Consider the following 25,010-nt stretch of genomic DNA (forward strand, 5'->3'; position numbering starts at 1 on the left):
TACCTCTTTTTGCTCCTTTATCACTCCCTTTTTATCTCCATCATCCAACGGTCCTACTTCCTCCCTCGCCGGTTTCTTCCCCTTAACATATCTGAAGAATGATTTGAAGTTTTTTGCCTCCCTGGCCAGTCTCTCTTCGTATTCTCTTTTCGCTCTCCTAACCACTTGGTGACATTCTCTTTGGCCTTTCCTGTGTTCATCCCAGTTTTCCCCAGTCTGGTCCTTTTTCCATTTCCGGAATGATTTTTTTTTGTCTCCTATCGCTTTCTTCACCTCATTGTTTATCCATGCGGGGTCTTTTGTTCGGTTTTTTTTGCACCCTTTTCTAAATATGGGGATGTACCTATGTTGTGCTTCTTGCACTGTGCCCTTGAATAGAGACCAGGCTTGCTCTACAGTTTCTGTTTTCCTTGAGCTGTTTCTAAGTTTTTTTCTTACCATTGCTCTCATAGCATCATAGTTCCCTTTCTTGAAGTTGAGCGTTGTCACTGTGGTTCTTTTCCCTTTTGTTGTACTTACTCCTAATTTGTACTGGATCATGTTGTGATCACTGTTTCCTATTGGCCCTACTACTTCCACTTCTTTTGCAGGTCCCCCTAATCCGTTGAGGATTAGGTCAAGAGTGGCATCTCCTCTTGTTGGTTCCTTGACAAGCTGATCCATAAAGCAGTCGCTCACAGCCTCTAAGAATTCTGTTTCCCTCGCACAGTTTGAGTTTCCAATACTCCAGTTTATCCCGGGGTAGTTGAAATCTCCCATTACTGTCACATTCCTGTTGTTGCCTTCCCGCCTCAATTCTGCCGCCAGATCTTTGTCGTTTGCTTCCGTTTGTCCAGGTGGACGATAGTATAGACCCAATCTTATGTCAAGGCCACCTTTTCCTGGTAATTTGACCCATAATGACTCCAGTCCTTCCGCCTTTGGTTCTATATCCACTCCGGTCGAGGGAATGGTGTCTTTTATGTATAGTGCTATTCCTCCACCCTTCTTGTTGGTCCTGTCTCTTCTATAGAGTTTGTACCCTGGCAGCACTACGTCCCATTGGTTATCCTCATTCCACCATGTTTCCGTGATTCCAATGATGTCTAGGTTTTCTTTTATGGCTATGGCTTCTAATTCTCCCATTTTGGACTTTAGGCTCCTTGCATTAGCGTACAAGCAATTTAAGTCCTGGTCTTTTCTTTTCTCTGCTGGTTTTACATGTGTTTTGCTCCCCATACCATCCCCTATTTGGGCTGTCGGTCCCTCATTTCTGTTCCCTTCTTCCTTATTTTTTGGTGTATCTTTTCTGTTCCTTTGTTCCTTATTTTTTGGTGTATCTTTTTCATCTGCATCCTGATTTCCTGATCTCTCCTGTTCCTCTAATTTTATCTGATTGTCCTTTTTGTTGGTCAACAGCTTCTGTTGTTCGTCTCTTGCCTGTTCCCAGCATTTTTCCCTCTCAGTATCTTCTTTGGATACTCTTGTCCGAACCGTCGACGTCAGGTCAACTATTGGCTTTCCCCTTTTTCTCAGTTTAAAGCCTGCTCAATTCCTCTCTTGACGTTGTTTGCTAGCAGTCTCGTTCCTGCCTTGCTCAGGTGTAGTCCGTCCCTCCTGAAGAGCTTGTTCTTCCCCCAAAAAGTTGTCCAGTTTCTTATAAAAAGGAATCCTTCTTCTTCGCACCATCTCCTCAACCATGCGTTTATTGCTTGTAGCTCGGACTGCCTCTTCACGTCTGCCCTCGGTACTGGCAAAATCTCTGAGAATGCTATCTTCTGTGTCCTCAGCTTCAGTTTCCTTCCCAGGATCTTGAACTGTTCAATTATCGTAGTCCTGCTGTAATTTCTCCTGTTGACATCATTTGTTCCCACGTGGATTATCACTGCTGTCTCTTCTGTTTCTGCTCCATCTAGGATCCTCTCGACTCTGTCGGTGATGTCCTTCGTTCTTGCTCCTGGGAGACAGGTCACTAGCCGATCCTCTCTCCCTCCTGCTACGTGACTGTCCACTTCTCTCATGATTGAGTCTCCCACGACGACTGCAGATTTTCCCTTCTTCAGCTTCCTCACAGGTCTCAAGTCTGTATCCTCGGTGTGGTTTAGCTCTTCTCTTTCGGGGCACCCGCCAGTCTTCGTCGTCTCTGCTTGCACGACTCTTCCATGCGATCCTTCATCCTCGGCGTCTGTTGGCCCATGTCCTCCATCTTGTGTAGCTGTAGCTTCCTCGCTCCAGTGCTGCTGATGATCCTGCTCTTTTGCCTGCCTGTAGGCCTCCTCGATGAATCTTTCAAGCTCCCTTACTTGCTCCTCGATGTGGCTTTCTCCTGCGGGGTCCTCAGTTGTCTTGAAAGGTGCTTCTGAGATGTGTAGTCCCTCCAGCTCTTGAACCCTGCACTGCAGTCTACCAACTTCCTTCTTCAGGCTTTCCAGTTCCTGACACCGACTGCATATGTATGCCTGCCTTCCCGAGGGAAGGTAGTCATACATATGACACTCTGTGCAGTACACTGGGAAGCTCCTCCGGGTTCCTGCTGCTTCCATTTCTCTTTCTTCGGAGTCCACTAGATGTCCTCTCCCTTGTCTTATGTTCTTATGTGTGCGGGCTCTGTGCTCTCTCCTGTGTTTGGCTCTTTCCTGTCTACTTCTTCTGCCTCTTTTTGTATTGGTGGGTCTGTTAGCCTCCCTTGGGCCTCTTTCTTGTCCCCGAAGCCTGCTTCTTTATCCTTTGCTGTCTTGTGTGTTTTCTTCTTGTGCGTGTGCTCTCCCTACATGCGTGCTCGCTTCTTCCTTACCTGGTGTTCTGAAGTCCTTGTCTGTCTTTTCTCGACCCTTCTCAAGGCCCTTCGCAAAGGCGCTCTCGCTAAGGCGAGCGCCTTTGCCGCTCGCCTTCGCCGCGCGCCGAACGGCCGCGTGCCGTTGGCTCCCTTCCTGTTAAGGGGGAGTCGGGGCGATGACGCTGCTGACGTGTAGGGGGTGGGCGGAGCTTCCTCTCGCCGCTACCCGCTCCTCTCTGCTGCCTCCTACAAAAAAAGAAAAGAAAAACTCTTCCGGCTTCTCTCACCGGCTGTTTCTCCCCTGCCTCCGCTGCTTCTGCTCCTCTCCTCGCGGCTGCTACAGTGGTCTTCGCGCCCTGGCTCCCTTCCTGTTAAGGGGGAGTCGGGGCGATGACGCTGCTGACGTGTAGGGGGTGGGCGGAGCTTCCTCTCGCCGCTACCCGCTCCTCTCTGCTGCCTCCTACAAAAAAAGAAAAGAAAAACTCTTCCGGCTTCTCTCACCGGCTGTTTCTCCCCTGCCTCCCCTGCTTCTGTTCCTCTCCTCGCGGCTGCTACAGTGGTCTTCACGCCCTGGCTCCCTTCCTGTTAAGGGGGAGTCGGGGCGATGACGCTGCTGACGTGTAGGGGGTGGGCGGAGCTTCCTCTCGCCGCTACCCGCTCCTCTCTGCTGCCTCCTACAAAAAAAGAAAAGAAAAACTCTTCCGGCTTCTCTCACCGGCTGTTTCTCCCCTGCCTCCGCTGCTTCTGCTCCACTCCTCGCGGCTGCTTCAGGGTCCTGTCTATCAGTACCCCCAGGTCCTTTTCTTGTTCGCTTTTGCCGAATGTCACACCTAACATTATATAATCATGTTCCTTGTTTTTTGTACCCAGATGCATCACTTTGCATTTGTCTACATTAAACTTCATCTGCCACTTTTCTGCCCATTTTTCTAGCTGGTTCAGATCTCTCTGGAGTTCTTCAATGTCCTTTTGTGATCCAACTGATCGACATAGTTTCGTGTCATCTGCGAACTTGATTATATTACTCGTGGTTTCCTCTTCCAGGTCATTTATGAATATATTGAATAATATTGGTCCAAGAACTGAGCCTTGGGGCACACCGCTTGTCACATTTTCCCAGTCCGAGAACTTCCCATTTATGCCTACCCTCTGCAATCTGTTCTCCAGCCAATTTGCTATCCATCGTAGTATATCCCCTTCAATCCCATGGCTTTGTAGTTTCCTCAGAAGCCTAGCGTGTGGAACCTTGTCGAACGCCTTCTGGAAATCCAAATATATTATATCCACCGGGTCTCCGCTATCAATTTGTTTGTTCACCTTCTCAAAAAATTGAAGTAAATTTGTCAGGCATGACTTCCCCTTCCTGAAGCCGTGTTGACTAGCTCTCATCAGGCTGTGATTATCCAGGTGTTGCACTATGCTATCCTTGATTAATGCTTCAACCATCTTCCCAGGAACCGACGTAAGACTCACAGGTCTATAGTTGCCCGGTTCCCCTCTCGATCCTTTTTTGAAGATTGGAATGACATTTGCTATCTTCCAGTCGTCTGGTATTTTTCCGGTTCTAATTGACAAGTTAGCTAGGGTTTGTAAAAGCTCTCCGATTTCCATCTTAAGTTCCTTTAGTACTCTCGGGTGAATTCCATCCGGTCCAGGGGACTTGTCACTTTTTAGCCTATCGATTTGATAGTATATCATGTCCAAGTCCACATCCACTGTAATGAGGCTATCCTCAATTTCTACCCTGAATGCTTTCCCTGGTTCGGGCATTGTTGCAGTGTCCTCCTCGGTAAAGACAGATGCGAAGAATGAATTTAACCTATCCGCAATTCGTTTGTCTTCCTTGATGCACCCTTTTATTCCTTGGTCATTGAGAGGGCCCACTGCCTCCTTTGCTGGTTTTTTCCCTTTTATGTATCTAAAAAAGGCTTGAAGTTTTTGGCGTCTTGCGCTATCTTTTCCTCATAGGCCTTTTTTGCGTCTCTTACCACCTTGTGACACTTTTTCTGATCGACCTTGTGACTGTTCCAGGCCTCCGTTGTTCCTTCTCGTTTCCATTTTTTAAAAGAGTTCCTCTTTTCCCTTACCACTTCCTTCACCCCTTTATTTTTCCTTCCTTTGGATATCTGCGGAATGTAGAGAATCTGCGCTTCAGTGATGGTATTCTTTAGTAGGGACCATACTTGGTCGACCGTTTTGATTTTGGCTGTCGTTTTCTTGAGTCGTTTTTTTACCATGGCTCTCATGCTATCATAGTTCCCTTTTTCGACTTAACTTATAACCCAGATTTAGAGCCCTCTTCTGTAGATTCTTAGAACAACATGAGCACACAGATACTAAACAAAATAGCCCCATCAAATTAAGAAAAAAGAGAAACAAAAATCTAGAAAGCTGGTTTGATAACAAGTTAGGAACGTTGAAATGGGAGCTACGAAAACTGGAAAGACAATGGCTGAAATCTGGAGACAGCAAAGGGAGGATGAACTGGAGACTAAAACTAAAAGAATACAAAAAACTTATAATAACGCACACATTTTTATAATAACACACAAATTTTTATGCCCCAAAAATTGGCTCACCTAACATCAACACCAGAAGCCTTTTCAACCTAGTTAACAATCTCTACAGCACACAGGCCTTTACCCACTCTACCTCAGACTCCCCCCCCCCCCAATCGGCTGATGAGCTGGCGGAGTTCTTTAACAACAAAATCATTAATTTGAGATCCAAACTCCCAGTCCCCACTTCCAATCATCTGAACTACCCAGTGGCACAATACAAAGACGAACCTAGGGTAGACATGTCCTGGAATAATCTCATCATTCCTACCTGGGACCAGTTCTGCAAACTTTATATGAATATGCTGACTCCTACTGCAAACTAGACTCCTGCCCTCCAAATATTATGAAAGTCGTCCCTGTCACCTTCAAAGCCAAATTATATACATGGACTTCCAATCTATTACTGACCGGTACATTTCCTGAGGATTTAGGTCAGATCCTGATCACTCCGATCATAAAAAATCCAAAAGAATCCAACAAGCAGACATCTAACTACAGACCTATAGCAAGCATCCCCCTATTTGTAAAGCTGATGGAAGGCCTAGTTAACCAGAACTTAGTAATGCACTTGGACAACTTCAGCATACTGCAAGAGAATCAGTCAGGTTTCCCTCTCAGGTTTTAGCACTGAAACAGTCATAGCCTCTCTAGTAGATCTCCTTCACAATTTATTCAGTCAAGGTTCTAGTGCACTAGTCCTACAACTAGATCTAAGTAGTGCCTTTGACTTAGTCGATCACGACATTCTGACTGTTTGGAGTCAATCGGACTTTCTGGCAAAGTCTTAAATTGGTTCCAAGGTTTCTTGAGTAAACGATCTTACCAAGTCCACAGTGATAACAAACAATTCTGCAGTTGGACAAACACTTGCGGAGTTCCGCAGGGCTCCCCTTATCCCCTAACCTGTTTAATATCTACCTTGCCCCATTGGGGAATCTACTGCAAAGCTTAAAAGTCAAATTCTATATCTACGCAGATGACATCACCATAGTTCTTCCCCTCACAAACCTCCGAGACAAAGAATCACTGGCTTTCGTCCTAAAACAAATCGAACTATGGACGACAGAATTCAAACTGAAACTTAACTCAGATAAAACCAAATTTTTTCTGGCGAGCCCAAACGATAAAATCAAAGACTCAAAAATTTCCTTGAACGGTCAGGACTATTGTCGATTCCATAAAAATTCTGGGAGTGACTCTCGACCGATACCTTACTTTAGACGCTCACATGGATCTACTGACTAGAAAATGCTTCTCAACATTATGGAAGCTAAGAACCATCAAAAAATACTTTGATGCAGCATCATTCCGTCTACTAGTACAATCTTCTATTCTAAGCATGCTGGACTATTGCAACATTATTTACTTGGGATCCTTCAAGAAAACCCTTCAAAAACTCCGAATTATTCAAAATTCGGCAGTACGTCTGATTTTCGGTTTAAAAAAATGGGAGCACATAAGTCCCTATTATCAAAAACTTCACTGGCTGCCCCTCGAGGCTAGAGTTTTATTTAAATTTTCTTGTCTCTGTTTCAAATCAATCTTCGGTTTAGTCCCTATGTACCTGGTCTCCCACTTCAATTTGGGTTGCACTACTAGGCCCACACGTAAAATCCACATATTTACACACCCAACAATAAAGGCCTGCCGTTACAAAATATTCTGGACAGAACTCTAGCCTTCCAGGCAGGTAAACTGAACGACTGGCTGGGTAACATTATCATGCTCTCCTCATCCTATATTAGTTTTAGAAAATTAGTAAAAACGAAACTGTTCAACCGATTTGTCACCTAATAATTTGTTGTTCATTATCTCTCATATTCTGTATACTGAATCCATTGCTTCTACATTGTAACTACGTCGCTGACTGTCCAGCTCTTATTTGTACTTGCATTCAGTGTACTTGTATTCATTGTTTCTATATTGTAACTATATCGCTGACTATCCAGCTCCTCTTATTTGTAAACCACCTCAATCTACCATGGCTTTGGTGGTATATAAGAAATAAAATTATTATTATTATTATTATCTCATCTGGAGTATTGCATTCAATTCTGGTCTCCTTACCTCAAGAAAGATATAGTGGTGCTAGAAAAGGTTCAAAGAAGAGCGTAAAGATGATAAGGAGATGGAACTCCTCTCATATGAGGAAAGACTAAAACGGTTAGGGCTCTTCAGCTTGGAAAAGAGACGGCAAAGGGGAGATATGATTGAAGTCTACAAAATCCTGAGTGGAGTAGAACAGGTACAAGTGGATCGATTTTTCGCTCTGTCAAAAATTACAAAGATTAGGAGACACTCGAAGTTACAGGGAAATACTTTTAAAACCAATAGGAGGAAATTTTTTTTTACTCAGAGAATAGTTAAGCTCTGGAACGCATTGCCAGAGGATGTGGTAAGAGCGGATAGCGTAGCTCGTTTTAAGAAAGGTTTGGACAAGTTCCTGGAGGAAAAGTCCATAGTCAGTTATTGAGAAAGACATGGGGGAAGCCACTGCTTGCACTGTATCAGTAGCATGGAATATTACTACTCCTTGGGCTTTGGCTAGGTACTAGCGACCTGGATTGGCCACCATGAGAACGGGCTACTGGGTTTTATGGACCATTGGTATGACCCAGTAAGGCTATTCTTATGTTCTTCAGCCTGGGAAGAAGTATTCCTAGAGGCATTATTTGGGATGGATGTACAATACAACTTTTTAAATATGTGATACATCAAAACAGGTTAAACTTTATTTGTGAATTAACAAGGGAGTTGGAATTTTATCATGCCAATTATATACATTCAAGTTTCAAGTTTTGATTCTATTTACTGTATCGACTATATGGTATCTACTTAGGCAGTTTACAAAAGTAACGCTGGTAATAAAATACAGTGGTACCTTGGATTACGAGCATAATCTGTTCCAGGAGCATGCTTGTAATCCAAAATGCTCGTTTATCAAAGCGAAATAATGGAAACTCGCTTTGAGAGGTTCCCCCCCCCCCGAGGCCAGCAGCGCTGCTCCCCCCCCCGAGAAGCTTTTAAATCTGAGGACGTGGCTTCAAAGAGTTCCTTATGAAAAAAAAATCCAGCCTGCTGTCCTGGGCATCCTTTTATATCACACTGCTTTCACTAGGAAGGGAGATATGCATTCATTGAACAGAGCCTTGCACTGGCTTGTGCCACCTGAAGGGAGACATTTTTGTAATGTCTTGATGAGAGGGAAAACAGGTAGTCTGTACTTTTGTGCTGCTCATAAGCAAGCAATGTGTAGCAGGACTGCGGAGTCTCTATCTTTAACTCCTGGAGGGAATCCATAATCACTTCCAAATGCGCTGTCAGGTCCTCTCCGATATCAAGGGCCTCCACCAGATCTGAATCCGGTCTCCTAGACATGAAGCAGCATCACCTGCTACAGAGGATTCTGATTGGTATAGTAATGGCATTGAAATAGAGCCCTCTTCATCCCAGTCTTCCTTAGATTGGACCTTCCCATCTTGTATATAGTACTGTTGCTAGGAAAATTGTACTCTTTGGGGGGGAAGTCCCAGCGCCAGCATGGTCGTGACCCCTGAGGGTTCCATGTGGCCCTTATTAATCATGTAAGCTTCAAAGATCATATTGATTAATTCAGGGCGGAAACCCTGTTCAGAAAATCCTAGGAAAATTGTGGTTTGGGGGGGAAGTCCCAGCACCAGCATGGCCTGACCCCCGAGGGCTCCATGTGGCCCTTATTAATCATGTAAGCTTCAAACATTTGTACGGATTCTAACTGAGTTCCCTTTCATTATCTCTACCTTGGGAGAGGGTGAACAACCTGTCTTTATCTACTAAGTCTATTCCCTTCATTATCTTGAATGTTTTGATGATGTCTCCTCTCAGTCTCCTCTTTTCAAGGGAGAAGAGGCCCAGTTTCTCTAATTTCTCATTGTACGGCAACTCCTCCAGCCCCTTAACCATTTTAGTCACTCTTTTCTGGATCCTTTCGAGTAGTACTGTGTCCTTCATGTACGGCGACCAGTGTTGGACGCAGTATTCCAGTTGGGGGCGTATCATGGCCCAGTACAGCGGCATGAGAACCTCTGATCTGTTCGTGATCCCCTTCTTAATCATTCCTAGCATTCACTTCTCCCTTTTCGCAGCCGCTGCGAACTGCGTGGACAGCTTCATTAACTTGTCAACCAGTACACCCAAGTCTCTTTCCTGGGGGGTCTCTACGAGTACTGCACCAGACATCCTGTATTCGTGTATAAGATTTTTTGTTTCTGACATGCATCACCTTACACTTATCCACGTTAAACCTCATTTGCCATGTCATGGCCCATTTCTCGAGCGTGTTATGTCACAATCTTCACAATCCTTCTGTTTCTTCACTACTCTGAATAACTTCGTATTATCTGCAAATTTTATCACCTCACTTGTCATACCAATTTCCAGGTCCAAGCACCAAACCCTGCAGCACTCCACTCGTGACGCTTTTCCAGTCTGAGTATTGTCCATTTACCCCCACTCTCTGTTTCCTATCCGCCAGCCAGTTTTTAATCCATGTATTTCACCCTTGATTCCATGGCTCGCAATTTTTCGAAGTAGTCTTTCATGCGGGACCTTGTCGAACGCTTTCTGAAAATCCAGATATATAATGTCGACTGGGTCACCCTTGTCTATCTGCCTGTTTACTCCCTTGAAGAGGTGTTTTGCGGCAGCAGCAGGGCTGCACTTCGTGGGGACGCATTTGTGCTGCTTCTTGGCTCGAACATGGACTTCTTGTGTGGCCCTCGTACCATCTGGGAACTAACACCCCCCCTGAGAGACTAAAGGAAGCAAAATCAGTGGCTCCTGTCCACCCTCCCCCCCCAACCTTGTGCCACATGGCACATGGGATTTGGATGAACCTCCGACAACCATCCAGTGTAAATCTGACATGAATCCAATGTATCCTATTCTAAGGAGTCCATCACACCTGTTAAAAATAAAAATCAAGGTGTTTTGAAGCAGATAGAGGTTTTTAATTTCAAATTGGGAAATCCAAGATGGCCATGGTGGTGATTTTAGCACCAAAACAGTCCAGGGGAGCTACACTGGGGTCCAAAACTAGAGATTTTAGAGGTGGGGGACCCTAGCTCTAATCCCAGAACACAAAAAAATACTTTTAAAGACCCCCCCCCCTCAATTCTGATTTAGATGCTGTCATATTGTTACTCACTGTGCCATGCTGTGTACTGGCAGCTACTTGTGCAGAAGCTGCAGACAGCTTACAGGGAGAATGCCTGCCTCAACAAGCCTGGAATCCAGGCTGCTTGTCTCTTTGAACTGCCTTTCGAGCCCCAATGAACCCGTCGGAGACCTCAACCTTCACCGTAACCTAGCGCAAACTGATGGGGGGAGGAAAGCAGTCCGTCCGAATCCAGGAAAAAATGTAATGGAGTCACTCAGCCTATGTTCAAGTCCACTGCAGACAAAACATGAAGCAAGCCTTGCTCTCAATGGATCAGTCCCTGAGCCCCCGGATTGTTAGTGCAGGCTATCCAAGTGGGTAAATTGCAGAGCAGTCTGTCCCCTGGAAGCAGACCCTCGACCTTAAGAGTCTACATTCTCCCACAGCCAGAGATGCCCCGAGATTGGGGTTCTCTGCTGCACCGAAAAAGCCTCACAAGCAGTGGAGCAAATGAATGCTAATGAGGCTCTCTACAAGAATTCCCGCGAAAGAGGGTTGACTACCCCTAAGGTTCAGGAATAAAGTGTCTGTCACACTAGAAGTTACATTTTACTGTACACAATGACAGACAAGGTGAGACATGTTTGTAATCTTTCCTGTGAATGTACTGTATCTTATATCCTTAACTCATATTGCCTTGACATCTTGGAAAACTATTCAAATTTATTGAGAAGGTGAAGAAAAAATGTTTCACCTGTACTCTGTTTACCAACATTTTTCATACATCGTGAATTTATTTATTTAATTCATTTTATATCCCGTCATCCCCAGAGAGCTCATCGTGAAGTGGAAGTACATGTTGTTACCTACCACATCTCTGGGAAGAGTGTGTTCATGCCCTCCCAGCTATATACATTCAGGATTGCCAACCAAAATTTACCCCAGGATGGAATGCCAAGTGCGCCACCTGAGAAGGAGAGAGAGAGAAAAAAAAAAAATAACATACCACTTTACAATTGCTTTACCAAGGGCCTTCAGAACAAGGCTCCTGCATAGAGAACTAGATTTCATTTCTGGACCCAGATGCTGATCCCCATAATAGAAGAAGTTGAGAATGATACAAAGGCAGCATTTGTCACACTGCAGGAAAAGAGAAACATCAGCCATCAGATAAAGCACAGTTACTTACCGTAAAAGGTATTATGCGGAACAGGCAGATATTCTCAAAATATGGGTGACGTCATCCACGGAGCCCCGATGCGCACAGCCTCGCAAGCAGACTTGCTTGAAGAACTTTTAGAAAGATTGTGACTGCTGCACTGCGCATGCGTGAATGCCTTCCCACCTGAGGTAGGGCGCGCATCTCCTCAGTTCAGATAGCTAGCTAAGAAGCCAACCAGTGAAGGTGGGTGGGTTGTGAGAATATCTGCTTGCTGTCCCTGGATAACACCTGTTATGGTAAGTAACTGTGCTTTATCCCAGGACAAGCAGACAGCCTATTCTCAACATGTGGGTGACCTCCAAGCTAACCAGAATGGGATAGTGGGAGTGTTAGCAATTCAAGAGAATAAATTTTGTAATACTGCCTGGCCAGTGGACATCCCATCTGGAAAAAGAATCCATACAATAATGGGAGGTGAAAGTATGAACCGAGGACCAAGTAGCAGCTTTGCAGATTTCCTCAATAGGAGTAGATCTAAGGAAAGCTACAGATGCTGCCATGGCTCTAACTTTATGGGCTGTGACTTGATCCTCTAGATGCTGTCCAGCCTGAGCATAGCAGAAAGAGATGCAAGCAGCCAACTAGTTGGAGATGGTTCGCTTGGAAACTGGATATCCCAACTTGTTTGGATCGAAGGAGACAAAAAGTTGAGGAGAAGATCTCTGTGGCTTAGTTCTTTGCAAGCAGAAAGCTTATAGTCCAGAGTATGAAGAGCTGTTTCTCCAGGATGAGAATGAAGCTTTGGAAAAACACACTAGAAGAATAATAGATTAATTTAGATGAAATTCTGAAACTATTTTAGGCAAGAATTTAGGATGACTATGGAGGACCACCTTTTTCTGATGGAATACTGTGAAAGGTGGGTCCGCTACTAAAGCTTGTAGCTCACCAACTCTGTGAGCAGACATGAGAGCAATGAGAAAAGCCACTTTCCAAGTAAGATATTTCAGATGAGCCAAAGACATTAGTTAAAATGGAGGCTTCATCAATTGAGCAAGAACATTGAGATCTCAAACCACAGGAGCCAGTTTGAGAGGTGGCTTGACATTGAAAAATCCTTTCATAAATCTGGAAACCACAGGATGAGCAGAGAAGGGATCCCCTTCTATAGGCTGATGGAAAGCAGCAATTGCACCGAGATGAACTCGAATAGATGTGGATTTGAGGCCTGATTGAGATAAATGCAACAGGTAATCCAGAACTGAAGACAAGTAGGTAGATTGAGGTTCCTTGTGATGATTGGTGCACTAAACAGAAAATCTAGTCCATTTCTGGCTGTAACACTGCCTAGTGGTAGGCTTCCTAGAACAGTGGTTCCCAACCCTGTCCTGGAGGACCACCAGGCCAGTCGGGTTTTCAGGATAGCCCTAATGAATATGCATGGAGAAGATTTGCATGCTTGGCACCTCCATTATATGCAGATCTCTCTCATGCATATTCATTAGGACTATTCTGAAAAACTGACTGGCCTAGTGGTCCTCCAGGACAGGGTTGGGAGCCACTGTCCTAGAAGCCTCTAAAATGTCCTTGACAGATTGAGATAACTGGAAATTGGCAGTTACGTTGAAAGGTACCAAGCTGTCAGGTGTAGAGTCTGCAGGTTGGGTTGAAGCAGAGACCCCTGACTCTGTGTAAGCAGAGATAGAAAAACTGGTAGAAGAAATAGCTCCCTGCTGCTGAGTTGAAGTAGAAGGGAAAACCACGGTTGTTTGGGCCACCGAGGGGCTATCAGAATCATGGTGGCATGTTCGTGTTTGAGTTTGATGAGTGTCTTGAGAATGAGTGAAAATGGAGGAAATGCATACAGAAACTGATTCGTCCATTCCAGAAGAAAAGCATCTGTCTCCAGACGGTAAGGAGAGTATATCCTGGAGCAGAACTGAGGCAGTTTGTTGTTGTGGGGAGACGCAAAGAGATCTACTTGAAGAGTCCCCCACTGAGAAAAAATGTGATGGAGAGACGACAAATTGAGCATCCATTCGTGAGATTGCAGAAGACGACTCAATTTGTCCGCCAGACAATTTTTCTCTCCTTGAATGTAGACCGCTTTCAGAAAGGTGTTGTGAAGAATTGCCTAATTCCAAACCTTCTCAGCTTCTTGGCAAAGAGGGAGAGATCCTGTTCCTCCCTGCTTGTTGACGCAGTACATGGCTATTTGATTGGCTGTACAAATGAAGACTACTTGATCGTGAAGAAGATGCTGAAAAGCTTTGAGAGCATTGAAGATCGCTCTGAGTTCCAACAGATTTATGCAACACTGACGATCTGTGCTGGACCATTGCCCTTGAATATGGAGACCATCGAGATAAGCCCCCCCCCCCCCCCAGCGCAGGTCGAGGAATCTGTCGTAAGGACCTTCTGATGAGGAGGCGTTTCAAACAGTAAACCTCTGGCGAGATTGGAAGAAAGCATCCACCAGTGGAGAGACTGTCTCAACGAAGGAGTCACTGTATTGTGCTGAGAGAGTGGGTCGAAAGCTTGCGCCCACTGAGATGCCAGAGTCCACTGAGGAATTCTGAGATTAAGTCTGGCAAAAGGAGTCACGTGAACTGTAGAGGCCATGTGGCCTAGCAGAACCATCATGTGTCTCACTGAGAGTGAAGTGAGGGATGATACTTTTTGACAAAGTTGAATGAACATAAGAACTGCTACTGCTGGGTCAGACCAGTGGTCCATTGTGCCCAGCAAACCGCTCATGCGACGGTCCCCAGGTCAAAGACCAGTGCTCTAAATGAGTCCAGCCTCACCTGCGTACGTTCCAGTTTAGCAGGAACTTATCCAACTTTGTCTTGAATCCCTGGAGGGTGTTTTCCCCTATAACAGACTCCTGAACAGCGTTCCAGTTTTCTACCACTCTCGGGGTGAAGAAGAACTTCCTTACGTTTGTACGTAATCTATCCCCTTTCAACTTTAGAGAGTGCCCTCTCGTTCTCCCTACCTTGGAGAGGGTGAACAATCTGTCTTTATCTGCTAAGTCTATTCTCTTCAGTATTTTGAATGTTTTGATCATGTCCCATCTCAGTCTCTTCTTTTCAAGGGAGAAGAGGCCCAGTTTCTCCAATCTCTCACTGTACGGCAACTCTTCCAGGCCTATAACCATTTTAGTCGCTCTTCTCTGGACCCTTTCGAGTAGTACCGTGTCCTTCTTCATGTATGGCGACCAGTGCTGGACGCAGTACTCCAGGTGAGGGCGCACTATGGCCTGGTACAGCAGCATGATAACCTTCTCCGATCTGTTCGTGATCCCTTTCTTAATCATTCCTAGCCATTTTTGCCACCGTCGCTTTCCTGGGAGGTCTCCAAGTACTACCCTGGACATCCTGTATTCATGCATGAGATTTTTGTTACTGATATGCATCATTTTACACTTATCCACATTGAACCTCATTTGCCATGTCGATGCCCATTTCTCGAGCTTGATTATGTCACGTTGCAGATCTTCGCAATTCCTCTGTGTCTTCACATTGTCGAGGAAGGAATGCTCTGAGTTGCACAGTGTCCAGTACAGCTCCAATGAACTGTAGAGACTGAGAAGGCTGTAGTTTATTTCGAACTCCAAACTTTGGAGGAACCATGTGGTCCGTTGGGTCGCTACAATAACTCCCTGAGATGTTGAATCTTTAATGAGCCAATCATCCAGGTACGGGAAAACCTGAAGCCCATGGTTGCGCAGAGCTGCTGCTACTACTACTACTAGGCACTTGGTGAAAACTCTAGGAGATGATGCCAGGCCAAAGGGTACTGTACTGAAAATAATGATTTCCCACCCGAAATCTGAGGAACTTGCGAGAGGCTGGATGAATGGGAATGAGTGTAAGCCTCTTTGAGATCCAAAGAGCATAACCAATCGTTGTGATCTAGAAGGGGATACAAGGATGCCAGAGACAGTATCCGAAATTTCTTTCTAACAAGAAATTTGTTGAGAGATCTGAGATCCAATATAGGTCAGAGATCTCCTGTCTTCTTCGGGACAAGGAAGTAGCTGGAATAAAAACCCCTGATCTGCTGTTCCAGAGGAATTTCCTCGATGGCACGGAGATGAAGCAGAGCTTGAGCTTCCTGAAGAAGAGTGGTCTGCAACAGATTGGAAGGATACTCTCTTGGGGGAAAGATCTGGTGGAATCTGGATGAAATGAAGAGAATAACCCTCCCTGATGATAGTGAGGACCCAGAGGTCGGATGTAATGAGCTCCCATCGTTGGTAAAAATGATGGAGATGACCCCCAATGGGAAGAGGAGAGGACAGAGGTAGAACGATTGAGGTTATGCTCTGTGTTAGATGATTAAAAAGACTGAGAGGCCTTGGTGCAGAAGGAGTCTGAGGTTTTTGCAGCCTTTGTTGCTGCTGCTGCTGCTGTTGTTTCTTAGGAGGTGGCCTTGAATAAGGGGCTGCCTTCTGAGGAAAACGCCTCTGGTAGAATGGAGTAGGCCTGTAACCCTTAGCAGTGGCCTAATTATGGAAGCAAACAACTTCTCATGCTCAGATAAGCGCTTGGTAGCTGCTTCAATAGAGTCATCAAACAACTCATTGCCCTGACATGGGATGTTAGCCAGCGATCTTTTAGATTTGGATCCATATCTATGGTGGGGAACCAGGCCAGCCGGCACATTGCCACCAAGAACGCAGTGACTCTAGAGGCCATTTGAAACGCATCATATGCAGCTTGAACCATATGCATGTGAAGTTGATCCAGAGTATGATGCGTTGAAACACTGGCAGTCGATTTTGAGGAATATACTTGAAAAAATCAGGCATGATGTTGACCAAATGCTTCAGGTAAGATGTGAAGTTGTAGTTCAAAATTCGGTTTGTCATCATAGAATTTTGATACACCAACAACCAAACTTGTCCATGGTCCTGCCCTCTCTGCCAGGAGGGACGGTGGCATAAACTTTGGCAGGACTGGTTCTTTTTAAAAAGACTTCACGAGAAGAGACTGATGGGATAATTGAGACTTTTCAAATTGGACCATTTTATATCTAGAATCCAACTTTGCTGGCACAGCAGGAACAGAATATGGTGTATCCAGATTTCTTTTGAAAGTTTGAGAAAGGTTGGGATTCATGGGTAATTTGAGACTCCCTAGGAGAATGAGGCATACCCAGTTCTTCCAAATACTCAGAGTATTTTGAGTCACATTCCAAAGTGATGTTAAGATAGTAACATAGTAGATGACAGCAGATAAAGACCCTAATGGTCCATCCAGTCTAACCAATCTGATTCAATTTAAATTTTTTTCCCTCATCTTCTTAGCTATTTCTCTCTACTCATTTGGGAGAGAAACTTGGTAAAGGATATTGGATCTGAAGAAGAATGACCTCGTTGAGGAGAAGGTGACTGGAAACCCCTTGATGTACCTCTCATAGCAGAGAACGAAGGTGAAGCCTCTCTTGAGTATTGATACCTGAGATCTGAGTCCATAGGCAAAGATGACTCACTTCTGGAACCTCGCAGGAGAAGAACTCGACTGACAAGAATGGTGAGACTCTGCAACAGATCTCCTTGACAAAGAGTTGGTGGTCTCGAAGAATCTTGATGCCTCGATAAGCAAGACCTGGTCCTCGATGAATGCCTCATCAGGTGATGTGGGGAACCATACCTCGAATCACTGTCCTGTGATTGAGTTGGATTCAGCCTCGAAGATGAATGTCGAGGAGTCCTCATCCTGTGCCTCGAAAAGGGCAACGCTTTATGTGAAGAGGTAGGACTGAAGGCGGAGAACGATGTTGAGATACCGAAAAGGACTCAACTCCTTGTCTAGAGGGGTAGATTGAGCTCGAAGCACTCTCAAGGACTTGACTCCTTGTAATACTGTTGAGTGCTCAGGCTGGACTGCAGGAAGCAAAGTCGAGACAGGAGTAAATTGGGCAAGCATGTTGCCGAACTCCTCATGCAGAATAGAAGCCACCATATTCTGCAAAGCCGGCACTGAGACCACTGGATCTGGTACATTTGGGGCCTGCTTTACAAAGACGCGCTAGCGGCTGCTGCTCGGTAACGGCCCCGAAGCCCATAGAGATTTAAACGGCTTCGGAGCTGTTGCTGCGCAGCTTTGTAAAACAGGTCCTTGGTGGCTATGGTCTCTGAGGAAGACAACCTCGAGGAAGAATGTTGCCTCGATTTGGAGACATATTTCCTGGGCAACCTCGGATCCACAGGTTCTAAGGGTGGCATGTCCGGGGGAATTGGCTGAGCTATCTTACCTGAGGGAGACAGTGAGAATAACGGCGCCTCAGGAGAAGACTTAGCTGATTTCCCCGAAGACAAGGACTTCCCCATCGAGGAAGGTTTAAGCGAGGCCAAGGTTAAAGGTTTTTGCCCCATAGAAGACTTCGCTGGAGTCGAGATTGGGGCTAGAATCGGGGTCAAGGCCTTAGATAAAGGCCAATCCATTCCCCCGACGACGTTTAAGGGCTCGCTTCTGAAGTGTAGCACAGCAGTCGCATGACTCTGGACAATGGTCAGGTCCTAAACACTGTACACACCACTTGTGTGGGTCAGTGATGGAGATCTGGCGTTGACACTGGCTACACTTCTTGAACCTTGTGACCGGCTGGGACATGGAATGGAACACGGTTGCGGCGAAATCAAAGCCCGCAGACTGAAGCCATGAAGTAGGCCCCCGCTGCGACACAAAATAAAAACAAAACTTTTTTCTTTTTTTTTAATAAACGCGAAATTAACACAGCAACCCTGTAAAATAAAATACACAAGCTGCGGTGAGAAAAGCCATGAATTTAGAACTAACTCTCACGTAGAGCTTTGAAACGAAGACTTCTCGGTTCCACGGAAAACGTAGAACTGAGAAGCTGAGGAGATGCGCACCCTACCTCGGGCAGGAAGGCACTTGCGCATATGCGGTGCGGCAGTCGTGAACGTTCTAAAAGTTCTTCAAGCAAATCTGCTTGCGAGGCTGTACGCATCGGGGCTCAGTCGATGACATCACCCATATGTTGAGAATATGCTGCCTGTTTGTCCTGGGATAACAGCAATATCACTCTGATAATTAAAAAATGTTTTAAGATGACAGATACATCAAACAAACAAATCAAAAGAAGGAAATACAATTTTGCAGTGAAAGCTCTCCTAAAGAATTCTAGTACAGTGGTACCTCACACAACGAACTTAATTCGTTCCAGGAGCAAGTTTGTTATGCGAAAAGTTCGTTATGTGAAACGCGTTTTCCCATAACAATACATGTTAAAAAAAATAATTCGTTCTGTAGCATAAAATATGCTAAGATGACATAAAAAAAGATAAATTTATCTTGTTAGAGCTGGTGTTAGACACAACTGGGGACTGCAAAGTCCAGGCAGAGGCTTACGGCTCTCTTTGACCAGGGGGGACAGTTGCCCTAGTTGCACTACCCTAACCCTATTCCTGCTATGTGTGACTGTGGTATTCTGTTAGCATGATATAGAGGGGATATATGTGAAGGGGAGGGGAGACAGGGGTTTTGTTGATCCTTGCTGTGTATTATAATCACCCCCCACATACTCCCCAGTACCTTTTTTAATTCCTCCCATCTTTCCCAGCCAGTGGCGTACAGGCCAGAAGCGCAGAGATCAGGAGCAATTCCTCTGCACGCCTGTGTGGGCCCATGCCGATCTCCGAATGGCTGCAGTTAGTTCTTGTGAGTCCCGCGAGAGCTGGCTGCAGTTAGTTCTTGTGAGTCCCGCGAGAGCTGACTGCAGCCATTCATAGATCAGCGCAGGCCCAGGCAGTAGCACAGAAGGCTTGCTCTTGATCTCTGTCTGCGCTTCTGGCTGGGAAATTTGCTAGACCACCAGTTCGAGTGAGTGGGTGAGATTAAAGTTGCAGCAGTGGTGGCTTTTTTAAAAAAATATGTGGCGGCGGGGGGAGGTTTAAAAATATGTGGTGGCGGCAGGGGCTTAAAAATATGCAGCAGCGGCGGCAGGGGGGTTTAAAATATGTAGCGCCACTGCACAGGGAGCCAGGCGGAGAGAGGGCAGTTAAGCGATGCAGCTCGGGCGACTTCGTTGTGTGAAACGAAGTTCGTTGTGGGAAGCAAGACCTGAAGTTCGTTGTGCGCAGCGTTCGCTGTGCGAGGCGTCCGTTATGCGAGGCACCACTGTATTTATAATACAGAATAATCAGCAAAGTTAACACAGTAACATATATGAGGGTGGATTTATAAGTCATGGCAACTTATTTTCTCTCAAAAATGTGCCCAACACTGGAAATCTAATACTGTATATACATTTGAAACTGTGTGATATGTACTTCTTAATGTTGCCATCAGATGAGAGATGAGTGCAGTGGTCCTGGGGAACCAGAACTCCCAGGGTGCACAGATAGGCTGCCAACACCTCCATCATCTTGGTGAAGATCTTGGGCACCATCGCCAATCCAAAGGGCAGCACCACAAACTGAACATGGAACAAAGGAAACAAAGGTACTTCCTGTGGTCTAGAAAAATGGGAATATGGAGATATGCCTCCATCAGATCCAAGGAGGTCAAAAACTTCCTCGGAGCCACCTCGGAGTCCTGTCTCCATTCAGAAGCGAGGCACTCTCAGCGCTGCATTGACCGCCTTGAGGTCCAGGATCAGCCTCCAATTTTCAGAACCTATTTTGGAACAATGAAGTATGTCGAGTATCTCCCAGAGCCCAAGTCTTGCTCTGGAACGGGCTCTATGGCTGCAATGTCCAGCAACCTGTGGATTGCGGTCTCCACCTGAGCCACCTTTTCTGGCCTTCCCGCAGGGGAATCCAGAAAATAATCCGCCATGGGACAATGAAATTCCAGCTTGTAGCCATCCCCGGAGGACTTCCAGGACTCAATGGTCTGAGGTGATGCCCTGCCATTCCACCAGGAAGGCCGAAAACTGTCTCCCAATCCCTCCTTTTGTACTTACCTTTCATGTTCCCTTTACTATGCTTATTGCAGTTCTCCCTACTTCCCTTACATATCAGTTCGTAATGTTCGTGTGTTTGTTGTAGTTAATAACTAAGATCCTGACCCTGGAGCAAATGCATCTTCTGATGTTGTGTTAAGGAATGAGGAAAAGGTGACTGGTCAAAATGGCTGACTAGGGTGCGGGTTGATCCGGACTCCACAGTACAATGGAGAAACTTTGCAACCCCCCACTGATCGCTTGCTTACCTTACCCGGGTGAACCGGGACGTTTTGGAGCCATCTTTAACTTAGGGGCGTTTTTGATGCAGGCGGCCCGAGTGCTTGGGGAAGAACTTCATTGCTACTAGACGCTGCCGTGCTCTGCTGATTATGGAGGCAGAAGTGCACGCCGGGTGATTGAGGCGCTGCATCCTGGGAGAGCGTCGCTTGCGGATGATTCCATTGGCGATGCCTCTCTTAGATGAGCGCAGCCCGTGGTAGGAGCAGAGAGGTGGCTTGGACCTTTGGGGATCCACTGGAGGAGAGTGGAGCTTTGGAGGGGAGGTTCCTGCCGTGACTCGGTGGAGAGCTGAGAGAGCTGGCAGCAGGCTTCCAGCCTGGTAGCAGATGACCTCCAACACAGAGAAGCTGACCTGCGGTGTTTCCCTTGTACCGAGAGCTGGGGCTGAATGGAGCTGGGAGGAGACTGGACAGGAAGACATTGACTGAGTTCTGGACCCGGAAAGCACTAAGGAGGGGCTTGGGACTAAACATAATTCCGGTTTGAGCAAACAAGCAGCTGAGCTGAAAAATGATTGTGATAGAGGTCTTTCTTGTGGAGTTTTCTGAAGGCTTTCTGGCAGTGGTAAAACCATTTAAGTGTCTTTAAAGTGTTTTCAAGACTGTATATCTAAATTTAAGAGGCATTTCAGCTGAAAAAAAAGGGGGGCTTGGGGAATATGGCTAACAAAAAAAACAGGGTTGAGCAGAAGATACAACAGAGGTGCCAGCACCAGAACAAAATCCAACACAGGAAGAAGAGGAAGCAATTACGCTTGGAAAATAAACTTTAGAGCCATTTGAATCTCCCCCAGCAGACATAGTGCCAGCCAGCAAGGGGGACTTACAACAATGGATGGCCGATATGAAGCTTTCTTTAGCAGTCTTCATTTCAGACATTAAAATAAACATTGATGGCCTTCATAAAAAATGGACGATATGACTCAGAGCCTCCAAGAATTTGAGGAGAGGGTTATTACGCACGAACAGGAGATAACCGAAATCCAACAACATTGTAAACAAATAGACCTATCAGTAGAAGAATCGTTTCTTAAAGAAGAAGACGGAGAAAATAGGTCAAGGCGAAATAACCTAAGATTTCAGGGAATCCCTGAATTGGAAGACCTTAAAGAACCATCAGCTTTCATACATGTCATATGCCATAAGTTCCTACAAGCAGAAAACCCAGATGCAGAGCTTCCAGCTATGGAATTTGAACTGATACATCGAGCTCTGGGCCCATGTAAATTAGAGAGACCAAGGGACATAATAGTATGCTTTCTAAGATATCCACAGAAGGAGAGAGTTCTGCAAGAAGCTCGAAAAATTGGCCATTTGATGTGGAACAACGTAAAAGTGGAACTGTTTGCAGATATCTCTTCAGCAACTTTGAAACGGAGACGAGATTGTCGTGAAGTAACTAGATGCTTGCAACAGAACAATATCTGTTATAAATGGCACTATCCATTTGGGATTTCTTTTATGTTAGAAGGCAGGCTACATAAAGTTGCATCAGTTTTAGAAGCCCAACAGCTATTTCTACAGGCCAAACTTTGGGCCACCGAGGGAGGAAAACAGCAAAAGGAGCCATCACAACCCCCACCTATGGAACCGTCAAGTCAGAGATGGCATAGAGCAGAACAAAAAATGAGATTACAGAGACAATGAGAATAATTGCTGATACTAATATTTCTATTTAATAATTGTTTGATAAAATAAAGATAAGATGTTTTAAGGGGGTAGTTTTTAAGAAAATGGTGCAGAAACGGGTCAAAGTAAACTTTCTTCGACTCTGATGTCTGGAATTGGATCTGGCACCTGGTCTTATCCACTGGTCTGGATCTAGACCCAGGGACAGAAGACGAGAGAGACTTGGAGGGGGAGGAAGGGATGGAGGGTAAATTAGTCTTGCTTTTAGGAATGATTGGATGGGGAAAGGGTAGTATAGGTAAGGGGAATACTGGGGGGGGGAGACAAGGTGACCTGGGGAAAAGATTTTAAGATTTGCAAATTTAGGAAAGTGTGAAAGAATGTATGACAGTAAGATAAGATTAGGAAGTCTAAATGTGAATGGACTCAATATGCCAGTTGCTTCTGAAGGAGTTGAGGAGGTTGAAACTTGATATATGCTTTGTACAAGAAACACATTTACAAAAACTACATTTTAATGATTACCCGGTGAGAATAAAGGCCTCTAATATAAAGGAGAAAAAGAAAACAGGGATGGGAATATTATTTGAAAAAAACTGAAAGTTATGATGAAAGAGGAATGGAGGGATGATGAAGGTAGATGGATCATTTGGGTGGGTGAATTGAATGAGATAAAGGTGACCTTGGTGAACCTCTACACACCTAATCTCAATTAAGGGAAATTTTTTGAAGATTTTCTAAGTATAATTCTAAAAAAACAGGAAGGGCTACTCTTAGCAGGAGGGGATTTTAATCTCGTTCTGGACCTTTATTGGGATACTACGAGTACTAAAAGTGATAGAACAAAAAGAGATAGGAAACAATTAAAAAGATTTCGGGAAGTATTAAATTTATTGGATTGATGGAGAATATACATATGTTAGGAAGAGATTATACTTACTATTCTTCCTTATATAAAGTGTACTCCCATACTGATACGATCTTGGTGGATAAATCCTTAGGAGGTAAGTTAATAGATGCAAAAATAGAGGAAACTAGCTGGGCAGACCATGCCCCATTATGGATAGATATAGCATGGGGATATGCTAAAATAGGGACACGATACTGCAAATTGAACGATACTTTATTAAAAGACCCTAAGGTAGTCCAGAAAATAGAACAATCTATCAGAAATTTTTTGGATAACAATAGTATAGATCATTACTCACCCATTACGATTTGGGAATCTTTAAAAACAGTTTTAAGGGGAGAATTGATCGCTATAGGCTCTTATAAGAAAAAGACTCAGGAAAAGGAAGAAAAAAGATCAAGAGAAAAATTGATGGGATTAGTAACACAGCATAAAAAGGGAAATGGTAGGGAACAGATTAGGACCCAAATAAAAGAGATTCGTATGACTTTAGGGAAAATGGAAGATGAAGCTATCCAATTTAATATAGACTGCTTTAGACCCAAACACTATGAATTTGGGAATCGTGCAGGGAAATTATTAGCACATCGCATTAAAATTCAACATCAACAAAGAAATATTATAGCATACGATCTGAACATGGTGATCTCCTGTCAAAAGAGGAGATCCATGATAGGTTTGTGGATTTCTATAAAAATCTATATACATCAAAGTATCAGGGACAGGAAAAATCCCTAACATAATATCTGTCTCACCTGGAATTAAATAAGCTCCAAGATTCAGAGGCCCAAAGACTGGATGAAGATATAACTGAGGATGAGATTCGAGGAGTAATATATCAAATTAAATTGGGCAAGTCTCCAGGAATGGATGGATTTACAGGATTGTTTTATAAAAAGTTTATATCTTATGTAACTCCTCTCTTAGCAAGATTATTTAATAATTTAAAAGATAGAGAACAATTACCATACTTCATGAGATTGGCGGGAATCACAATAATTCCTAAAACAGGAAAAGATAATACACACTGTGCTAGCTATAGACCCATTTCTCTGTTAGGAATAGATACAAATATCATGGCCAGAGTTCTTGCCAATAGACTGTCATCATATATGCCGTCACTTATCCATCCGGATCAGGTAAGCTTTATTACTGGGAGACAAGCATCTGATTGGATTAGAAAGGTGTTAGATTTGGTATGGAGGGCTAAAAGGGAAAGAACAGGATGGGTGGCAGTCTCAGTCGATGCTGAAAAAGCTTTCGACTGAGTTGAATGGAGGTTTATGGATGTTGTGTTGGGACACATGGGCTTTGGGAAAAGGTATAGGGATTGGATATTTACACTATATAACAACCCACTAGCATGTGTTAAAATAAATGGAATTGACTCCACTACATTTGAACTTCAAAGAGGGACAAGGCAGGGTTGCCCGTTATCCCCCTTGATTTTTCCATTAATCATTGAGCCCTTAGCACAGAAAATTAGACAATCTCAACAGGTAAAAGGCCAGAGTGTGGTGGGTGAAGAGCAAAAGTTGTCTTTGTTTGCAGATGACATATACCTATTGTTGAAGCATCGGAAAAGACTCTAACTACCCTTAAAGATATTATGAGTGAATATGGCCAATTATCAGG

The 25,010-nt window shown here is 44.7% G+C and overlaps 1 protein-coding gene across 6 annotated transcripts in view; it reads right to left on the bottom strand.

Annotated features, from left to right (window-relative positions):
• The window catches only part of LSS (lanosterol synthase), a 375,740-nt gene that overhangs the window by 228,452 nt on the left and 122,278 nt on the right, over window positions 1–25,010 (bottom strand). For all 6 annotated transcript variants that reach the window (XM_033947192.1, XM_033947191.1, XM_033947187.1 and 3 more), the window contains exon 6: window positions 11,324–11,420. In XM_033947192.1, the coding sequence (XP_033803083.1) occupies window positions 11,324–11,420 (97 nt within the window). The remainder of the gene's footprint in view (window positions 1–11,323; window positions 11,421–25,010) is intronic.

This window comes from Geotrypetes seraphini, chromosome 5 (assembly GCF_902459505.1).
Source record: "Geotrypetes seraphini chromosome 5, aGeoSer1.1, whole genome shotgun sequence".
NCBI classification, from domain to species: Eukaryota; Metazoa; Chordata; class Amphibia; order Gymnophiona; family Dermophiidae; genus Geotrypetes; species Geotrypetes seraphini.